Raw genomic sequence first — 22,476 nt, 5'->3', positions numbered from 1 at the left:
ATTTTGTTTTCAGTCAATTTTTTTTTTTTGACGTTCCCTTTATATATGCTAAAGCTCGGCGAGTTTTAAAGCACAGTTTGAGGCGTTTTAACCAATGTATACCGTCCTGCTTCCAGGGCTACGGCCGTAACTTAGAACAGTTCCATCATCCTGAAATGTTCCCTCGTGCCCCTTCAAGTGTTGCTGATGAAATCGGAGAGGCGGCGCGTTCTCAGCGCTTTTCCGAGCCGCGCAATCAATGGAAGAAGATCAAGATGGGTCTATTTTCAACCATCGCCTAAATAATTAAGTGTTAACAGAAGAGGGAACTTTTAACGGAGAGTAGCTGATTTATTTTTTCCCCCCTCTGGCATGAGGAAGAGCCTCAACTTTGTTCTCTCTGAGCAGAGGAAAGAAAACCTTGTTCCTTATTAAAAAAGGAAAGCGTGTTGCCGATAAGACTGGAATGGCTGCTCAAACGTCCATGTATCTGCGTTGAGGGGCTCATGACTTGCATGTATTGCACCTGACCGACGTCCGTGCCCCTCATAGTCCCTCATAGTAGGTGCTTGAGACACAGGCTTTGAAATTATATCGACTCACTTGTTACTTTTGAGTCTTGGCCATTGTGTGGTTCATCTAATGTAGGAGACGGAGATGTGCCAAGCTCAGTCTGTTTGTAGCTACAGTTGCTGGACAGATGTCCTAATTATAATTTTTTAAAAGAATCTAAAATGTGAAGAGAGCTTGGTATTCTTTCTTGCTCATTGCGAAAGGTCTCCAGCTCAGAGATCCCCGAGGAAGCAAATGCCGTAGACTCATTAATTTCATTGTTTGGATTGCAAGTGAGTATTGCTTACTCACCTCTCTTTTTATTAACAGATTCTGAATTTTTTTGTTCTTTTTTTTTTTTTAAAGATTTTATTTATTTGAGAGAGAGAGAGAGAGCACATTAAGGGGGACAGCAGAGGGAGAAGGAGAAGCAGGCTCCCTGCTGAGCAGGGAGCCTGAGACCACAAGCGGCTCAATCCCAGGATCCCGGGATCACGCCCTGAGCCCAAAGCAGACGCTTAACCGATTGAGCCACCCAGGCACCCCTAAACTGTTTTGTTCTTAAGATAGTTTAGGCACGGGGCGCCTGGGTGGCTCAGTCATTAAGTGTCTGCTTTGGCTCAGGGCGTGATCCCAGGGTCCTGGGATCGAGCCCCGCATCAGGCTCCGCCGCTGGGAGCCTACTTCTTCCTCTCCCACTCTCCCTGCGTGTGTTCCCTCTCTCTCTGGCTGTCTCTCTCTCTGTCAAATAAATAAATAAAATCTTAAAAAAAAAAAAAAGATAGCTTGGGCAACTTGGTAAAGCCTCTAGCTCCCTTCTCAGATTAATATTTTCAGTTGCATGAAATAAAATACGTAGGATTACCTATGGCCTAATTATGTTGAAATAATTATCAAAGACATTCTTAAAATTATAGATAATATAGGTGCTTATTTATTGGCTCATTAAATAATAAGAGGTAGCGGTAGATCTGATAGGTACCGCTGTTTTGAGGTCGTGATGAGTATGAATGGCACTTGGAGATAGTAGTGGCAGCTAGAATGTGCCTGGAAAGTAATGTTTACTTGTGACAAGGTCACAGCGGCTGCTAATACTCCTGTATTTGTTGCCTACATTTACTTATGATTGGAGGTTTCAGTTGCTTCGAATGCTAAGTTTCAGTTACAGGTTAGTGCATATAAAGATGTCATATTTTTTTACCATCTAGGTTTACCCCCCCCCCCCTTGAATTCTGCCCAGGGGTTCCTGGTTTCCAGTCCCTGGTACAGGCCATGAAGCTGGTTCAAATGTCATTCCAAGGCAGGGGGTGTTTGAACACACAGTGTTCCTGGGGGCTTTTTGAGAGTTGGCAGATTTCAGAGTGTTGACCCTTACTGAACAAGCATCAGACCGCACACGGTTAATGGGTTCCCGATGCCCACCTGCATTTTATTTTTTTATTATTTTTTGAAGATTTTATTTATTTGTCGGAGAGAAAGGGTGTGCACACAAGCAGGGGGAGCAGCAGGCAGAGGCAGAAGCAGGCTCCCCTCCGAACAAGGAGCCCGACGCGGGACTCGATCCCAAGACCCTGAGGTCATGACCCAAGCTGAAGGCAGACACTGAACTGACTGAGCCACCCAGGTGCCCCCTCCTCCATTTTATTTTTGACAGACCAGGGAAGCTCACGGATGTACAAAGTTGTTTCCTCAAAAATAACTCATTTATAGCTGACTGTCCCCATTGGTCTTCTCTGACGTCGTTTTACCCAACGCTCTTTCGTAGTAAAGCTGATAGTTATTAGCAGAAGTGTGTACTAGATTTTAAAGACTTGAGGGGTCTGGTGTGTTCACTCGGTGGCTTAGGGGATCCTCCCGCTTGTGACTGGCCGTGATTGTCAGTCATCTGCTCAACCGCTTTGCTGGTTGTGCTCTAATGTAAGTGGCACCTGTTTGGCTACTTTTTTACATTGGGTTCTTAGGCCTGGTTGATGGAATGATAATGAATGAGAAGCACCGGCTTTTCAAAACCCATATTAAATGTGTTTTTGTTAAAGTGACGGGGAGGGAATAAAGAGTTTGCAGAAACACTGATTAATCGATTTCCTTATCCAGCACATAGTTCCTTGGCACCTATGTGTGCCTGTAACAACTGGAGCCGTTCCAGGCACTGGGACACGCAATCCAAAAAATCCCTCCTCTTAGGGGCGCCTGGCTGGCTCAGCCCGTAAGGCACGTGATTCCTGATCTTGGGGTCGTGAGTTCAAGTCCCACATTGGGCATAGAGCCTACTTAAAAAAAAAAAAAAGATGGAAAAATCTCCGTTCCTTGTGGAACCTATATTCAATTTTGTGGAGACAGATATAAAAATACATAAATTTCTTGCATCAAAACATGTAAATGCACAATATTTCGGAGGATGTTAAGAACTTGGAGAGAAAAGGTTAGGCCAAGGGGATAGAGAGACAGGGCATCCAGAAGCTGGGGGTGCCGCTCCTTTAGCTGTGTTTGGGTTGATGTGTGAACAGGAAGTGAAGTGAGAGAAGGAGTCGTAGAGGTATTTTGGAGGAACGTGTTCTAGGCTGAGGGAACAGAGCTGGGTGATGCCCTGTCAGGGGGCAGGTGACAGGCGTGGAGGTGGTTTGCTTGTGTGTGAGGAGGGCAGTGGGCAGGGTAAGTGAGGGCAGGGAGGGAGAGTTGAGGCTGCAGGAGAGGTGGGGGGAGGGGAGCAGGATGGGCCATCTAGGGCCTACGTGAGAGGGGAGGGAGGAAGGACATTAGTGGCCTTCTGTTTTTAGTAGGCTCCCTGTGGCTGATGTGTGGCCAGTGGACTGGAGGGCATAAGAGAAGGAGCTGAGAGCAGGGAGGGGGCTGGGGCGGTGGGGGATGCTGGCTTGGACCAGGGCACCCAAAGGAGATGTGGTAAGAAACGATTGTGATTTCACGATAACTCGAATACCTGGTAATCAAGTTTTTTCTTAAATCCGATGACCTTTTAATCTGATGTTTGAAAAGAGGGAAAGCATGCAACATCATTGATTTAATAAAACTAAGGGAATGCGTGTGACACTTCGCTGTTAAAGATGTTTGTATAAGACTACAAAATTTCAGCATTTCTAGTTTCAGATATTGATTGTTGTTGCACTGAAAGTATATTTTAAAGTGCAGACCCTTCTTGAGATTTTTATGTATTTAATTAGTGCTTTTTACTAAACACGGTATTAGTCTATCCCAAGAAAGGACTGCGGCCGAGGGGCTTACCTAGATTACTCTAAGGTATTGTCTGAGGCTGGTCAAAGACACGACGGCTTTTACACCAATCCAAAGAAAAGTAGGAAAAGTAGGAGGCAATATTGTGAAAGAATAGAAAGATTATTCACAAAGCTGTGTTCCCACTGGATCTGTGGAAACCACTTGGAACTTTCCGGAGGTGATTGGAACAAACAGTGGTATGCTGCCACCTAGAGTAAGAATTTGGCTCTCAAGGAAATTTTTAAAAAGTGTGATGTGATGAGCACTGGGTATTAACACGCAACTGATGAATTATTGAACACTACATCTGAAACTAACGATGTACTGTATGTGGGCTAATTGAATTTAAATTTAAAAAAGTAAAAAACTAAGGTTCAAAGTAAGTCGAAGTGAACACAATTCATGGCATTTTACTGAGCATTCCGTGGTGTTCTAAAACGTGGCATAGGGGCGCCTGGGTGGCTCAGTTGTTAAGTGTCTGCCTGCAGCCCAGGGCCTGATCCCGGCGTTCTGGGATCGAGCCCTGCATCGGGCTCCCTCCTCCGCTGGGAGCCTGCTTCTTCCTCTCCCACTCCCCCTGCTTGTGTTCCCTCTCTGGCTGGCTGTCTCTCTCTCTGTCAAATAAATAAATAAAATTTAAAAAAAATAAAAATAAAACGTGGCATAAAACATTAGTGTATTTGGTATTTATAACTTTGGTGACCATATTTTCTGAATTAAAGATCAGTTTTATAATTGATTTCTTCTGATTTGTAGAGTGTATTTGTATGAACATTTTTCTGAAGTATGAAAAGGAAAAAAAAACCAACATGAAATGACAGCCCTAATACATTGCATCTGTCGGAAGTTGCATTGAGTGAGGGTGTTCTCGAGGACCCGGGCTGTGTGGTCAGTGGTCCCAGGCCTCTGCTCCCCTTGGCTTTCTATTACAGCAGCCTCTTTTCCAGTCTCCTGAGTCCCAAGCATCGGGTGCACCTCTCCCACCTGTCCGCTGCCCTAAGAAAGGGAAGAGAAGGAAACTACCATTCTTTTCTACTTGCCTGAATTATGTTATTTCCAGAGGAATGACTGTGTGGTCAGAGATAGGAGCAAGTTTAGATAACCACCAAGACTTCCCTTTTGTGCTGAAGGACAACCTTCTCTTATTGATCTTGGCACAAATAGATTTTCATTTCAAATTTTAAGTTCTGTAGGAGCTTTGACACCTGTATTTGTTTTGGAATATTTATCATAATTTTTGGAAATGGCCTTTGACTCGCTTACCTAAGAAGTAAGGTTTGGTACCTCCAAGTGAAAATGAATTAAACGAAATTGAAATAAATTTTCTGGTATGTGAACTATAGCTTTCTGTCACCTTTTTTTCTCCCCAGGCTTTCTTGGGTTTTTAGAGAACTGATTAATTTACGTGCTTTAGTTTTCTAGCTAACTTGGTATAATCCAGTGGCTAAGAGAGAATACCCTCCATTTCTATAATTTGCTGTCCATTTCAGTGCTTTAACTTGCCGCCACCTGTTTGTGCTAACTGTGAAGCTTCCGGGTAAAAATGGTGTGTCAACAGAAGAGAATGGAAGCACAGATATTTCTCCTATTTCTAGGAATCCCTTGTCAAGATCTTTATAGCCTCTTCCTGATTTTAATAATCTTGTTTCCCAGTACCAGAGATTTTTTTTCTTTTCTTTTCTTTTCTTTTTTTTTTTTTTTTTTGGTGTGGGGCAGAGGGAGAGGAAGAGAGAATCTTTTTTTTTAACATATTTTTTTTTAAAGATTTTATTTATTTATTTGACAGAGAGAGAGAGAGACAGCCAGAGAGAGAGGGAACACAAGCAGGGGGAGTGGGAGAGGAAGAAGCAGGCTCCCAGCAGAGCATGGAGCCCGATGTTAGGCTCGATCCCAGGACCCCGGGATCACACCCTGAGCCGAAGGCAGGCCCTCAACAACTGAGCCACCCAGGCTCCCCGAAGAGAGAGAATCTTAAGCAGGCTCCATGCCCCGTGCAGAGCTGGATGGGGCTGAGCGGGGGTTCCATCTCACAACCCTGAGATCGTGACCTGAGCCGACATCAAGGGTCGGATGCTTAACCGACTGAGCCACCCAGGCGGCCTGAGTACTGGAGATTTTCAATTACTTTAGCAAATTTATTTTTCAGGTCTGTGAGAGACACTGGGTTGGAAAAGACATACAGAGTAGTGTTGAGGGATTATTTAGAAACTGGAACCGTAGCTAAGTTTGGGAATACGAGTTTTACATTTCTGTTGTGATTCTTCATGGGTTCGGCTCAATAAAAAGACTGGGATGTGATGAGACTTTACTTTCAAGTAACAGCTGCGAAAAAATAGATTTACGAAACAATGTCTATTCCTAATAAGTTATTTGTAATGAAATCCTCATCAGAATCCTTTTTGTCACTTTTCAGCTGTACAAAGAAATTGAAATCTGTCCAAAAGTCACCCAGAACATCCAGATTGAAAAGTCAGATACAGCCAGTGATAATTACGGTAGGTTTATTTTTCTTTGATCTTTGGTGTTTTTCAAGTTAAAGCAATTCCTGTGTAAACACGCACTTACTTACAATTCAGTAAAATGCCTTGGGGGCCCATTTAAAACAGACAGCACATCTGGCTTCTGTGCTGTGCGGAGCAGCTGAACTCAGGAAAAAGAGATGTTTACTGTGGGTACGATGAAGACTTCAGCCTAAATTTCGTGATCTTAATCAGGCGGGTTCAACTGTCGTCAAAAGGAAATGCCTGGATCGGGAATGGATTACTTTATCTTGTGATATGCCCTTTGTAATGAAGAAATGATCTTTTCACACCTCTCTCCCTCAGATATACTCGTTATTCTCCCTTCCTCCCACAAATAATGTTAAAAGAACTCATTTTGGTGTTGTGTGGGGGTGGGGATCCCCAAGACCACCCCAAGATTTGGTGATTCACTACGAGGACCCACGGACTCAGCATATAGTCCTGCTCATGACCATGACTTATTACAGGGAAACTGTACAAAGCAACATCAATAAAGGGGAAAGGCACATGGGGGGAAGTCTGAGGAAACCCGGTACAAGCTTCCAGGAGTCCTCCCCCACTCACGCAGGGCGGCCTTAATTCCCCCAGCAACAAGCGGACAGTGCATGGGAGCTCTTGTCCCACGGGGAAGCTTGTTGGAGACTCCGTGCCCCGTCGGTCACACAGACACCCTCTGCCTAGCGTATACCAAAGGTTCGGACTCCCAGGCGGGAAACAGGTGTTCAGCATAAACCATATTATTTGTACACATTCGAGGCCCAGTGAGCCTCGTGAGGGTGTTGGGAATCCACCCGAAGTTCAAGTTCCCAGATGCCAGCCAGGGACCAAACTTATAAGCGGGCCTTTCAGAGACTGGCAGGCAGGGTTGCCATGCTAACGCTTTTCCACACGGTTGCCCGTGTTCTGGCATAGTTGAATAAATCAGCCCTTCCATATGTCTAAGACTACTTAGCATCACGCCTAGGATTTGAATAGCAGCGGAGTTGGTGCTGGAGTCGAAGACGTGGGGAAATCCATCCTGTGAGATCAGTCAGGCGTGGCGGGGTTGGCTGAGGTAGCTGCAAACAGGGAAATGTGCTTCCTAAATTCACCACGCATCCTCCGTGGGTTGGCTGGGACTCTTCATGTTGTCCTCACTCCAGGACACAGGCCGGCAGCAGCTGCCACCTGGGGCGTTGTCCGTGTCTTGGCAGAGGGGAAGGGAGAAGGTGGGAAGCCAGGCGCTGGTGCCCCCCCAGTTTATTGTTAGAGAAGGTCACACGGTCCCGGCTTCCTCCAGGGGGCAGAGAAGCACAGCCCTGCTCTGTGGGGGCAGGAAGAGAACCTGGAAAGCCAGAGGGAAAGACGTGAGCCTCCGTATATGCTCACTTACAGTTTCTCTCTGAATTCAGTTATTCGGCTTTTTAGCATTTGAGCATCTTCAGATCCTTTCCTGAGCAGCGGGAGAGCGGAGTCCTTCTGCACTCGCTCCCGCAGGCGCCCGAACCTCTTCTCCGAATGTTCCCAAGATGATTTGGCTTAATGAAGAGAACCTAATTCCGAGCCCTGGTCCCTTGAATGACACCTTCCCGCTGTTTACTTCTTGACCCTGAAACGGAAGACGTCATAAACCCAGAGGATGTTTTTGATGGCAAAGGATAAATGTCTATGAAGGGCTTGTTATGCATCAGAAGCACGACCTTGGTAATTAAAGCAGTAATGGGTAGCAGTGCTGTAAACACACGGCTGGGTTCTGCAAAGCAAGATGCGCCATGAAACGTAACTCTTCTCTTTAAGCAGCAAGAAGCAGGAGACGGCTGAATTTCAAGCTCCTGAAAGGGAACTCTAAGACTGACTGGTACTTGCACTCGAAAACAGGGCAGAAAACTGCTATACTTGTTATAGTTTTTTATTGACATGACGGAACCCATTTACCTTTCCACGCTGAAGGTGTGACAGCGTGTCAGGCATCCACCCAGATCGTCTTGTCAGCAGTGCCTCTCAGACTATCTGATGTTTTAAAGAAGCAGGGGTTTTTGTTTTGTTTTGATTTCCAGTCCGCCGTGGACTGCCACTGCTTTGGTAAACTATGGAAGCTCATGCGTGGATGTGTGGCAGGGTCTCACGGCGGGGTTCTCAATGCTTAGCCTCAATTTCTGTGCTTACATGACTGTCAGCGGCCAACTGTTCTGGGATCCTGGGTTGCACCTTCCAGAGCCTGCTATGTGTGGCTAATAACCTTAGCTCAACCCTTTATTCTGAGGGCCCAGTTCATGTTGGTGTGAGGTGTTCCAACTGCGTATTGATTGAGAAGTTAAAGAGTCCCCCACTCCTAAGAGACCTGGTTGCCTCTGACCTCAGAACTGCCAAGGATTCTAAATTCAGCGCATCCGGGTCTAACACGAGCACCCAGGAAGTGTGGCTTCCTGCTGTATGTTGAGCTCAGTATATACTGGGTGCGGTAGAGGTCAAAGTTACCAGCACGCACCAACGTACAAAAAGCTAACTACGAACCACATGCTGCTTTCTATCTGAGAACACTTCAGGGAGGGAAATAGGACTTAATAATCCAACTGATGAACCCATGGAAAGATCCGACACTTCCTTCATTTCTCCCAGTTGCCCTTCCTGCCACCTGAGCCTGTAGGTTCTTTGCAGACCTTGTTGAAATTAGTTCAGGTAGTTATGAGATGAAGCATGATCACCTCGGCTGCCTTGAAGTGGAAGGATGCATCATTTAAGGAACGTTCGTTCCTTTTTCTCGGGGACTTCCACTGTTGTTTCCGATCGTGTGAACCATTTCTGTCAGAGGTGTCTCCGCTTGTCCCATTCTCTGAATTTCACTGTATCCTGGAATCTGATTTTGGGTACTTTCCTGCCGTTTCTGTTGGTGTCATGATTTTTCTTTGGCTATAGATTTTCGTATGAGGAACCTTCTGGTGGTTCATCACAGGACTGTGTCTCCTTGGTTTCTTTTCTTAGTTTTAATCACTTCTTTCTTTCTCGAGAGCATTACTGGCACTCATGGTGCCTCCTCATCTTTGTAACTAATAGCGGATGGGGCGGACACACTGGGTTTATGTTCAGCACTCCCTCTGGCTCCTGTCGGCAATCATTTGGGGCTATATTACATTTGTTGGCCGGGAATTAAGATAGTTACTATCCTATTTAAAAGGAAAGAAAAAAATCTCGACTTTGCTGATTAACTGTTAAAATTATTGTGTTCTTCAGTGACCTCAAAATAATCCAGCTATAGGATGGACCATATTTTCTTTATATTTGTTGGTGTAGGAGATGGATATAATCCCCCCTCCCCGAGTGTGCAAATTGCTGGCATCTTGAAATGGAGCCTTCTCTTGGGGACTCTGAGAGCCCTAGGGAGTGTCTGCTGCGTAGCCGAGTATGGGGCGCGCTGCCTTTCTGAGCGCTGAGACGGGCTCCTGTTTGCTTGACTCTTAAACAGGGGTCTTTTGAATTCCAGCGCAGAGCTAAAGTGCTGTTTACCTTTGTGCATGTTGGCTTCTATTTGCCTGATCTTCCAGAAAAAAATTGCTAAAGCTTTCTTCAGGAACCCTATCACAAAGATTTCCCACCAACTTGAGGGGTCTGATGTGTTTCTCGGAGCCATACTTGCCCACTGCCAGTTTCATAGTCAGCTGTAGTCTTTGTTATTATCTTTTGGTTATTAAAAAAGAAGACCAAGAAAAGAGGGAATGGCTCAAAGAAATAGTTCAGCCGTCTCCATTGACTTTGGCATAAGGAGGCTTGGAGCAGGCGCTCCATCATCCCCTGTTCTGGTATCTTCCATTCAGGTGGCTTGTCCCCTAGCACCTTGCCATTTGCTGCTCACTTTAGTTTTAATAGAAAAAGAAATTTGGCCTCAAAGCTTTATAGAATCACAGCATTTCAGAAGGAGAGGCCTATATTTTAATGCACCTTATCCATTCTTTCTCTTGACCTAGCCCCCGCTTCTGCATCTATTCTAACAGATCAGGGGGAAAAAATTCTCTACTTAAATGCAGATAGATAGACCTATGTTAAAGCTAATGGCCACTTTGGTAGCTCATATATAAAATTTATTTTTACTTGAGTGAAGCTTCTTGAAACGTAATCGGAAAGTTGCAAGTTGCTGTAAGAATGGAATTCAAAATAGGAGAGTAAAACACAGAGCGGAAAGTCCTCGGGGTGTGGCCTGTGCTGTCCCCATCTGAGGGAGTTATGGTACCAGAGTGGGCGAGGACAGTTGGTAGTTTTGCCTGTGTGTGGGTATCTATTTCCTGGTCCTGTGAACGAAGCAGAAAAACACATATTCATTATGACATGATGACTCCCTGAGTCCCCATCTTATAATTAATTCTTCTGTTTTGCTGTTACTTGCTTATTTGTTCTTTAAAACCATTGTGTTTTTTTCTGTCTTCGGCCTTAAGGTAAGTACCTATATTATGGGATTATTCTTCACCCAGACCTGAAATTATGTCGGATCTTTACAACTGCATTCATTCCCATTGCTCTTTTAGGGGTGTTTGCCCAAGTCTTTTACTTGAGGGAAAGGAGGTATTGGTTGGGACGTTCCACTGATGGATCAGAAAAGAGTTTTGTTTTTTTTTTTTTTAAAGTAATCTCTACACCCAACGTGGGGCTCAAACTCATGACACTGAGATCAGGAGTCACATGCTTTGCCACCAGGCACCCCGATCAGAAAAGAGTTTTAGTGAGACTGTCGAGAAACAGAGGTGACCAGGGCTTATAGCCACAGGATCAGGAGCACATCCTATCTCCAAGCCACCTGGAAACTCAGGGCCTCGTTCTGCCCTTTTTTTTCCTGAAGGGTGTAACAACGCCAAGATTAATTAGCTAATGGCCTTTGGGCTCTGGAAGCCTGGACAGGTAATGAGATGATCTTATGATCACACACTAGTAGAATGTGAAATCACTCCATTTCAAATAAAATAAGATTTGTCAACTGAGTTGCTGCTTAATCCCCGTTTGCAGAATTTTATTCAACTAGTGTCTATACAGCAATACATATGGCGGAACACCCACCATACATTTGCTCAGTTGTAATACATCCTTGGACGAGGATTGGCTAAGACAAGTCAAGGGGACCCAGGTGAGATAAGCTAATTATTCTGTTTGTGGACAGAATCATTCTGTTTCCTTGAGGACAAGGGAAAAGAGAAAGCGATGGCATTTACTAGCAAGCAAGGTAAAACAAAATGTCTTCCGCTTGAGTTGATAGGTAGGTGAGGATAGACTTTTTTTTTTTAGAGTCATCTTAAAAATACATTTTTCTGCTTTATAAAATAATACGAACAAGGAAAAACAATTGCTCCAAACTGTAAGCAAAAACATCGAACATACGTCGTTCACAGCAGGTACTTCTTGTTGTTTGGTAAACATTCAGAAGGTGTGAGCCCTGCCATTCTGGCTTTGTGTTTTCTAGGGTTTTCACTTTCCTCTGTGGAAGAAGATGGTGTTCGAAGGCTCTATGTGAATAGTGTCAAGGAAACTGGTTTAGCTTCCAAGAAGGGTAAGTCCTTGGGTGTCTTATCTGTCTGTCTGTCCGCTTCTCTTAAAGTCCCCTTGGGGTGTCTCTGGTTGGTGGATAAGAAAGATATGCCCCAAGAGTTCACCTGTGCAGATTATTCAAACGCTGTCTCATTGAAAACCCTGCAGGGAGTATGGGTAGTATTCTCTAAACTCAGGTGTGGAAGCAATGTCACATTCTTGGATTTTAAATCTGATTCTGAGCCCACGTCCTTGGGGCAAGTGGGAAATCCCATTCTAATCTGACGTGATTGTCCTTCTCTACCGTCTAGGATGGCATGGAAGTCTTAGGGGTTTTCCTGAAGCGGAGCCTTAGGAACACCCCTCTGTGCTATGGTGGCCCCCTGCCATTGGCTCTCACCTGAGCCTGCAAAACTCCTTCCAAGTGGATGTTGTCTTGTTCCCATTCATGGAGGAATCTTTGCAGAAGTTGGGAACCTAGGGGTTCAGGATCCGGTCTTGCCTCGAGTAGAGAGCTCTTCTCTGCCACACCCCGCCTGCAGCCCGACAAGGGCTCACTGGAGTCTGGGTTCCTTATGAAACCCCAACTCACTTTCCTCTTTCTACTCAGAATCTTTTCAACCTAGGTTTTTTGCTTCCTGTGTTGGCTTCCTAGGGCTACCGTAACAAATTATCACAACCTAAGTGATTAAAAACGACGGAAATGTATGCTTTTATAGTTCAGGAGGCCCAGAAGTTCAGAATCAAGTATGGGTTGTCCTTCTGGAGCCCCTGAGGAAAGAATCTGTCCCATGCCTCGTTCTTGCTTCCCGTGGTGACTGGTGGTCCTTGGCGCTCCTTGGCTTGTGGCTGCCTCCCTCCAGTCTCCACTCTGTCATCACATGGCCTTCTTTCCTGTGTGTCTCTGTCTTTACCTGGCCTTCTTAGAGGAATACCAGTCATTGGCCTTAGGGCCCATCCTGATCCAGAGTGATTTTATCTTAATTACATCTGCAAAGATCCTATTTCCAAATAAGGTCACATTCTGATATTCTGGCTGGACATGAGTTTTGGAGGATCCTTTCCAGCCTACATGCTTGCCCTAAACACATCAGACAGCTAGGTAGGGCTCACAGCCCACCTTCCTTTCATTCCCCTTGCTGTGGAATCTTTCGTTTCGTCCTGGCAGCAGCAGAATCAGACCTGTTGAGGGGAGAAAACCGAAAACATCTGGATCAGTTGGACTTCGATGTAACGCCCCGTGTCTGCTCGGTTAGAGGGCCAAGGAAATGGGGGAGTGCCCTGCCTTGCCATGTCCTTCCATGTCTTGGTGCAGCTTAGCTCTGGCTGTTCGTGACTTACGAGCCACCTAGGCAGGTGACCTCTCCCCATGCTGTAAGCTGTGGAGAAGAGCAGCCTGCAGACTTGACTGTGCCCAGAAATGGCAAAAGTGTGACAAATGGGAAATAAAGTCAAAGTCATTTATCCACTGCTCTCATGGAGGAGGATTTTCCTTCCTTCCTTTTCAAGGCCAAAGGCAGCCTGGAGGTCGGGGTCTGACACTATATCAGGGTCTAGAAGCCGGAGTCTGAGCTATAGCTCAGCTAAGAGCAGAGGTGGCAGGGCTTATTCACCTTCAAACCCGAAGACTGATCGTTATCTCTCGCAGCACGATGAGTGTGCCCGTTGGCGTTGGTGTGGGGGTGGGGAAATATGCCGCCTCGGCTTCAGTCACTTCCTGTTTTAGTTCTGTGAATCCAGGAACCCTGGTGTTAGATAAAAACAAACGGCTGGCTGCTCCAACCCAAGGCCCCCGATCGCACTGTTCTCTATAGATTTGAGAGTGATGCCTATTTGTCCACCTGGGCCACAAAGACCATTCTAATACCCAGCTTGTAGAGGGCAGTGCCAAGAAAGAGATTTGGGTGGTTGTTGTTGTTTTAATGTTAAGTCTGGCCTCTATGTGCAGACCTCTGGATAATGGAGAGTTCGCTGTGGACCGTAAGACGTCTTCAGGGACATCTCTAATCGCGAACCATTCTCCTCCTTCAGTGTCCCTTTGCTGTTCACGTCATTCTTTATAGACCACCTTTGATGCCCATCACATTCGAACTAAGTCTTTTATTTATTTTTGGTAGGCATCTTGGGCTTTTGGCTTGTCTTGAGCTAATGGTTAATCCCCCTTTCTATGTACCCACCCCCCCCCGCCCCCCCCCCCCCCCCGCCGTTGGATCTCCCATCGGCTGTACTTACAGAGTGGACTTTTTGAACCACAGTGGGTTCGTTCACACTTCTCTCTGTTCAGCTCGGGCATGCTTGGGCCTGTCCTTTGACTCTTGGGGTCAACCGAGGCTGGGATCTGACATCTCATGTGCCGTCACCAAAGTGTTTTTCTGATGACCACACAGCACAGAGCCCGGTTGAGAAAGCCACGTGTTTCTTTCTCTAGGCAGGTTCACAGCATCTTCTAGGTACTTCAGTTTGCCACGGCCAGTTATGGGGATCACTTCTGAGCAGGCTGTGGTTTTCTGTGAGCAAGAAAAGCTTTCTGTTTTCTTCTACCGCGTATTAATGGAAGTTAACGTCTATTGAAATAGATCCTCAGTGTCCCAGATGCTGTACTTAATCTCCTTTAGGGCATTGTCGCTTTTACGTAGGAAGAAACTGGGACTGGGAGGGATTCAATAATGTGCCCACGGTCACAGAGCAGTTACACGGTGACATTGGGACAGAAGGACCCCGGTGGGGCACTTCAGGGCTCACTCCTGCGAGGCTGCCCACATTCACGTGTTAATACCGAGAATAAGTCACCCAAGCAACTGCCTGGAGTCGTTTTCCAGGGCTGCCGTAACAAATGACCACAAACTGGGGGGTTTAAAACAACAGACATGTATTTTCTCCCCGTTCTGGAGGCCAGAAGTCTGAGATGAAGGTGTCAGCAGGGCTGTGCCCCGTCTGAAGTCTCTAGCAAAGAACCCCTCCTTGCCTCCCCCAGCCTCTGGTGGTTCCAAGGCTTCCTTGGCCTCCAGCAGCTTCACCCCAGTGGCTGCCCCTGGCTTTACATGGCCTTCTCCTCTTTCTGTGCGTCTCTTTGAAGGACATTTGTCAGTGGCTTCAGGACCTACCGGACAATCCAGCATGTTCTATCTCAACATCACGTATCTAATTACAGCTGTGAAGATCCTATTTCCACATAAGGTCCCATTCACAGGTTCTGGGACGTGGACATATCTTTTGGGGGGGGGGGTCACTGTTTATCCTGCTACACACTTCGGTTCCACCATTCATAGTAAACCTGGAAGTTCTTTTAAAAAAAGAAACTTGGGGTTCCTGGGTGGCTCAGTCAGTTAAGCGTCCAACTCTTGATTTCAGCTCAGGTTATGATCTCATAAGATTGAGCCCCACGTTGACCTGTATGCTGAGCGTGGAGCCTGCTTGAGATTCTCTCTCTCTCGATCTCCCTATGCCTCTCCCTCTCAAAAAACAAAAAAACCAAAAAACCCCCAAACTCATAGATGTTTAAGTCTTTTCTTCTGTTCTTTATATAACCTCCTCTAATATCTAATCAAAGGGGTTGTCTCCAAGAGAAGACTTCAGAAAACCAAAAAACCAAAAACTAACTACTTTTCGCATGGAAGGAATGTTGTATTTTCAACCCGAATGCTGTGATGCCAGAATCTTTTACATAAAAGTGGAGTGGTTAGCTTCTCAGAATCCCACTCCGATACATGGAAAAGTATTCTCCTTTCTCTGCCATTGCCTTCCCACTCTAAATGTTTCTTGGAGTGCTTTACCATACAAGATTGGTGGCAGTTAGTTTGGAAACCCGAGTACAGATGGCCAAGGGGGCGTGACTCGGCGAAGCTGGGAAGTGAGCGTCTCTGTGCAAACACTTTTCCGCAGCATCAGAGCTGGGATCCGTGGATGCCTGAGGAGTCGAGCGGCTTCTCATTTCTGCAGTTGGTTCCTTCCCTTTGCCCTTCACTCACTTTGTCAAGTTTGCTTTTCTACCCGAGTCTATAAAATAAGACTTGGACTCTTTTTAGCTGAAACAATACTTTATTTCCTTTCACGTTCTGCTCTAACCTCTCCCTTTCTCAAACCACTGGCATGTTCTTTAAATACCAGGTTGAAATGCCTCAGAACACAAGCCATTGTTCTTTGGGGCCAGTTCGCGGCTGGTCCTTTGGGTCCCCAACTTTGGCAACTCCCCCAGCATGCTTTGCAAAAGCAGCAGAACCTTTGGGGACCTTCCAAAAGACACTCACCCCGAGGTCCTGATGTAGTTAAACAAAGGGAGGAGGGCAAAAAATGATCATATTCGGTTCTGTAGATTGTGTTGGAGATCAAGTCATTTTCCATGGTCGTAGCCAAAAGCAGCTCACCGCGTGCTGGTTCCGTGGCTGGTTCCACAGCGGTGATCAGGAGATGTTAGCTGGCTGTGCCACACGTGTGCAGTGCAGCACGTGCGTGTACAAAATTTACTGATCGCAGTAATCAGAGCATTTCCACTTTTACCCCTCAAAACTGAGGACGGCAGCCAGAAGTAGCACTTGTGAGGGGGAATTGGCTGATGCCCAGAGCATAGAGATTCGGGAAGGAGTCAGTGTGTTTAGTCGTTCTGTTCAGAACAGGTGGGCGTGCTGTCACATCCGAGTCCAGAACCCCCCGAGACCCAGGCCCCCGTGATCACCGTGGATGGAGGACAAGCTCCGTGTGCACCAGCACCGGGGCGTGGGGCCTGTGACAAGTGAGCTCCGCGTGCCCTTTCTCAGGGCATTGGTGCTGTTGTGATCTGACTCGCCGCTGCTGCTTTTATGTGCGTGTGAAATTAAACATTTTCCGTCTCGCGTTGGCAGGCCTGAAAGCGGGAGATGAGATTCTCGAGATCAATAATCGTGCTGCAGGCACCCTGAACTCCTCCGTGCTCAAAGATTTCCTCACGCAGCCGTCCCTGGGCCTCCTGGTGCGGACCTACCCGGAGCCGGAGGGAGGCGTGGAGCTGCTCGACTGCCCGCCCCACCGCGCCGACGGCCCTGTGGACCTCAGTGAGAGCCCCCTGGCCTTTCTCAGCAGCAACCCAGGTATGGCTGCGACGGGGACGGTGTGGGGCGTGTGTGTGTGTGTGTGTGTGTTCCACCAGACTGGGACCGGCAGGCACAAGGTGTGTGAGTGAGGTGAGCTGGTTCCTAGATGAGTGCTTCCTGTTGATTTCCAAGGTTCGGGGGAATAAGTGTTTGGTCACCGGTCAGCCTGTCCTGCACGAGAGCTTCTTGCTGCATGGTGTGCTGCTCTTTGTCATTTTGGGGAAGGTCGAATGGGTAGAGGCCACTGTCTCTTGGCTGTGGACAGAGATAATAGAGACACAGATGTGCCAGGAATCACTGGGGCTCTGGGTCCTAGCTCTGCCTTCCACATCATCATCCCCCAAACCACCCAGCCCTGGCTTTCCCTTCTGTGTGAGAGAGGGCGTGAGTTGCCCAGAGTGGAAATGCACTCAGAGCTCCGAAGGTCAGCTTCTCTCGGGCTGCCCCAGTCTTGCATGTCAGCGTGAGTCCAGAGGCAGAACCGTGCCCTGCTCCACCTGCTGCTCTCCCTGCTTACAGCCTTTCTCCCTATCCCTTTGCAACCTTGTGCTTATCCTGGAAGAAGCAACCAGAATGCTGCCTGCCCTTTGAAGCCTTCCTGGGTGGGACCCCACAGAGCTAGCACCCTCCTCCGGGTCCCTAGGACCCTGTAAAAACATCTTTCTCGTGGGCTGTAATCCTGATACTCTTCTTACTCGCTTGTCTCTCTCTTTGTCCTGCGTTTGTTTCCTGGGACTGAGCTTCTGTCTTCTTCCTGTGGCGACACAGGTGCCCTATTCTCGTTCAGCGAGTCCATGAATGAGAATACCAGTCAACAATTTATATTACTTACTTCCCCATAACCTGATTCTAGAATTGAGGTTGCTTGAGTTAAATTAAAAAAAAAAAAATAACGTCTTTGGTTTCAAAATCCGAGGGCAGGTACTTTGAGTATTCTTGCCCTGCCATTGTTTTTCAAATTCCCTTCTGAAGTTTGGCTTGATGAGAGTAGATCACCAGCAGAACCCTTGTGAGAGTCCATTCTTTTGCTCAGTGGCTGTCGCAAGAATTTGGCAAGTTGAGGCTTCAGAAAATTGATGGCACCTAATGCCATTAACTTCCTTGAGTCATTATGTCATTGCAGTACCCCGATCAGATTTTTAGAACAGGACTCCAGTGAGCCCTGTACTCTTTAACAGGGAATGGAGACCATGAAGGCTGTTCTTTTGCATGACCACAAGATGGCAGCATCGATCCCATAAAACTCAGTTCACAGAGGAGGTTTCTGCAATAGGACTTTGAATGAGGCATTTGTGTTAGGTTAGGTTATTTAAAGGATTTTTACAAGATCTGGATGTACATACTATGTACAACAGTGTGTGCACAACTGTTTTTGAATTTTTTTTTCTGTCTGAACCCTTCCTGTGGGTTATGGATATAAAGCAGGGGTTGGTAAACTACAACCCACCAGCCACATGCGCCCCACGGCCTGTTTTTGTAAATAAAGTTTTATTGGAACACAGTCGTGCCTGTCATGTATGTCTTGTCTCTGGCTACTTTCTCATTGCAAAGGCAGAGCTGAGTAGTAGTGACAGGGACTTATGGTCTATAAAGTTGAAAATATTCACCATCTGGCCCTTTACAGATAGTTTCCCTGAGAGAGTGTGATTGGAACTGCTCACAAGTTGCCCCTTTAAAGAGAGTCACTATTTTAGGGGTGTTCTTTAAAAAGAAATTGTGCACGTATGTGTGTGTGCATTTTGAAAATTTTTATTAAAATTGTTTTAATTAAAATGTATTTGCATACAAGTATTTTAGAAATACTTGAATATAGAATACAGAACATACATATATATAGTAAATGTCCCGTCTTTTATATGATAGAGTTTTAAACTTAACAACTGACCTTTACATACTGTGTATTACCTCCAGTCTCCTTTGAAGGCTGAGTGCTAAATCCACTGAACCTACCGGTGTTCAAAACACATTAAAATTTCTATTTTGGAATCATTCTTAGAACATTCATTTATTCTTTTGCTTTTTTCCGGTTGAACGATACGTTGGACTGACATTTGTTGAGTGAGGTGCTGAAAGTCCTTATGATGGCTGGGCCATGACTCTGTTCTCAGACTTAAATTTTAGCAAATGTTCTGTTTTTTAATCAGTTCACTTTTCAGTATTTTGCAATAATCGAAAATCCTGCAGAATAAGTCAGATCATCAAACTGGTTCAAGACTAAAGCAAGAAAGTCAAGTCATCGTGTTAGTTTTCTTGTCAGGTCTCTTAGCTGTCTTCAACGTTAATAAGTTCCAGAAGAATTCTCAAATGCTCTGGGCAGTCGCAGCACAGTTGGGGTGGCTGGAGGGGGAGCCTGAGTCTCCGCTGCTCTGCCTTCTGGTTGCTACCGTTTCCTAGTCCCCATGTAACTGTGAAAAATAAAAGAGGCAAGTAAACAGGATAAAATAACCTGGAAGATTGCTCTATAATGAGGCAGAGATAAAGCAGTGTCTACTGACGGCCGCGGTTAAAATAGCAAAGAAAACAACTAGCAGAATGGTACAATGGGGAGGCTGGACTATAGCCTTCGTCTAAATTTAGAAGTAGCTAAAAATAAGCATCCTGAGTGGCAGATTTGAGGTCTGATGCAGGGACCGTCTTAACAGTGGTCACAGTGCGTGTTTAGCAGCCTTGGTGGAGGGCCTGGCAGTGTCTCAGGGACCCGGGGGTCCACATGAGCCCTGCTGGGTGCCTGTCGCAGAAGACCGGCCTGGCTGTGCACCCCATCCTACAAGCCCAAGGAGGCAGGCTTGGTCCAATCCTGCCCTCAGAACCCTGATTGAAATATGGAATGAACTTGCAGGGCTGGATTATTGCCGAGTCCCCTTTTCTCCTGGAAAGCTTTGTTTCCTCTCTGAAAGCATCACACCCTAGTGGCTAAGAATGGGCTCTGGGACCAGGTTTCTCGGGACTGAGTCCTTTTTCTGTGTATATTGGCTTCATCTCTCCAAGCCCTGGTGTCCTTACACATAAAACGGGGTTAATACCACAGTACTGTCTCACTAAGTTGTTGTGGGGTTGGATTGAGTTATAAAAGTAAAGTGGTTAGACTGGGTCTTAGGAAGTGCTTGCTAAATGTTACGTATTTGAAGCACAATTTCTTATGGGGACGGAAGATCTTTTGGCTTGTAACCAGAGGCTGCTCATTTCTGATCTCACCAGTCTCTACTCCACCCACCTCAATCTGCAACTCCATCCACCTCAGTTGTCTGCATCCAGACAATCAGAATTGTCTCAGAACTACGTTTATAAATACCTTCCTTAAGTACTTTCCTCTCCCGGGTGGAAGGAAATGCATTCTGTAGTCTAGATGCTGAGACATCTGGGCCCCTTTTCAGACATCATGATTCACATGGTCTGGACTGGGGCCTGGGTGCATTTGTTGTGGTGGCTGCTTAAAACTCGGGGGATTCTAATGTGCAGCTAGGATTGGGATCCACTATCCCGGGTCACCTACTGTCCTTTGGTTGTTGATCCCCTTTTTGTTGTCTCGGTGGAATGATAAGGTGATTGGAATGTTATGGTCACTTGCAAACCATCTGTAGTGGTATTTGTTGATATCATATTGTGGTCTGAGATTTTGCTTTTTTTAAAGATTTACTTATTTATTTAAGTAATCTCTACACCCAACATGGGGCTCGAGCTCAGGACCTGGAAATCAAGAGTCACATTCTCCATCGACTGAGACAGCCAGGCACCCCTGAGATTTTCGTAATGAAAATCTGTTAGGCGATGTGGAATGCATCTCTAACCTGCTCTCCCTGTATGGCAAGGAAGGGTGGTGAATGGGTTGCTGTGTTGGCTTGGAAATCCAGGGGCCTCACCCTGAGTGTTCTTTCTAAGAATCTGTTTCCCATTCTCAGTCACTGACCATCCATGGGTCCTTGTTGAGATCTTTCTTGAGCTACTTTCACCCCCCCCCCCTTTTTTTTTAGTATTTGTTTACTGGCATACTGGTAAGAAAATGGAGGAAGGATGTCTAGACAAAAAGACAGTCCCTTGAGTGACTGTTATTATAGAAAGAACCTTGGAGCAAAGGGGAAGCTGGGATAGGAAGTTGCAAAACTGTTTGTGTGAGGTTTCCAAAAAGCCTCTTGAATGTGCCTGTGTGATTTATTTTGAATACTGATCTCATCTGGAGCTGCTAACGTTTTGGGCCAGATACTACTTTGTTGGGGGGGGGGGGCGTCCTGGGCATTGATGTTTACCAGCATTACTACAAACCACTGTAAGTAGTAAGTAGCCCCTTGCCCCAAGTGGTACCAATCAAAATATCTTCCATTGTTGCCACGTGTCCCCTGAGCAGCAAAATCTCCCCTGTTTGAGAGCCACTGGCCTGATTTATCAGAAGGTAAACCTAACTCACCCAGTTAGGGAAATATTCAAAGTGAACATCAGTATAGGAAAGCAAATCTGGATCTAAAATAATTTTTAAAGGTTTTATAAAACACTTATTGAGGGAATTCTAACACAAATACCCTTTTTTTTTTTTTTCAAGATTTTTTATTTATTTATTCGACAGAGATAGAGACTGCCAGCGAGAGAGGGAACACAGCAGGGGAGTGGGAGAGGAAGAAGCAGGCCCACAGTGGAGGAGCCTGATGTGGGGCTCGATCCCACAACGCCGGGATCACGCCCTGAGCCGAAGGCAGACACTTAACCGCTGTGCCACCCAGGCGCCCCACAAATACCCTTTTCTGACATCTCCCTCCCCGTCCCCCTCTTTTGAGTCAAGGCGAAGAGCAAAAAACAAATAAATGCTTATTTTGAGGCCTTTCTCCCCAGAGTGAGTAAAACTGTTCCGGCATAAGATATTTATCACTGAAATTAACTCCTGAAACAAAGGTATTTCAGTCAGTCGTTAGCAAAAGCCCACATCTTCTGCAAGTTGTAAGAATCGGTACCAGTGGCATCGATGGTATCTTTCCAAGGTTTCAGAATATCTGTTGTGTCTCGCATTTTAAATTCTGCCATCAAGGCTCACATCCATTCCATTTTTAGGGTGACTGCAGCTCCGCTTTATCTTCCCTAAAATTCCACCTGACCCGTTGGGGTGAAGCAGGTGCCCTCCTTTAGCTCAGTGTTCCAATAAAGATGCCAGGGCTAGGCAAACTGAAGTTGGGTCTTGTTTGAAAAATGGTCATTCCAGAAACTGAGCCAGGGAGAGCCGGGCGTCTGCAGCGAACTCGGGCCCATAGGAGTTCAAGACAATTGGGGCCATCGTTGGGTCTGGAGAGTCAGCTTCCCCCCCACCCGGGCCCCGGCCCCATGATAGACTTCAGGCACATCTGTGTGATGCCAAGGGGAAGACTGGAGTCTGTTTTGAGTGCAGATATCTCTCCTGCAGGAAGTAGATTAAGCAGCGTTTGTTCTAACAGGAAAAGCTTCCGTGACAGCAGGGGAGTTGAAACACCTTGGTTAGAGAAGGAATGGTTGGGCGCCCCACGTGGACAACGTTTCGATGGGTGGGCAGAGCGTGCTTCCCTACAGTGCCTGTGGAATAGAAGAGGCTATTCCAGACTGCTGTTCTGTGCAGATTGTCTGCAGATTGATTCTGAAAACAAGACAATCAGGCCACAGGGAGAGGCAACAAAGAAAGAGGA

At 46.2% G+C, this 22,476-nt stretch overlaps 1 protein-coding gene across 3 annotated transcripts in view; it reads left to right on the top strand.

The window, feature by feature from the left end:
• Window positions 1-22,476, top strand: part of TIAM1 (TIAM Rac1 associated GEF 1) — a 466,206-nt gene that overhangs the window by 391,910 nt on the left and 51,820 nt on the right. For all 3 annotated transcript variants that reach the window (XM_057306891.1, XM_057306890.1, XM_048214774.2), the window contains 3 exons: window positions 6,176-6,257; window positions 11,707-11,793; window positions 16,610-16,834. In XM_057306891.1, coding sequence (XP_057162874.1) covers window positions 6,176-6,257; window positions 11,707-11,793; window positions 16,610-16,834 — 394 coding nt within the window. The remainder of the gene's footprint in view (window positions 1-6,175; window positions 6,258-11,706; window positions 11,794-16,609; window positions 16,835-22,476) is intronic.

The sequence above is a fragment of the Ursus arctos genome, unplaced genomic scaffold (genome assembly GCF_023065955.2).
Source record: "Ursus arctos isolate Adak ecotype North America unplaced genomic scaffold, UrsArc2.0 scaffold_4, whole genome shotgun sequence".
Lineage (NCBI taxonomy): Eukaryota > Metazoa > Chordata > Mammalia > Carnivora > Ursidae > Ursus > Ursus arctos.
This window is presented reverse-complemented; position numbering and strand designations above follow the sequence as displayed.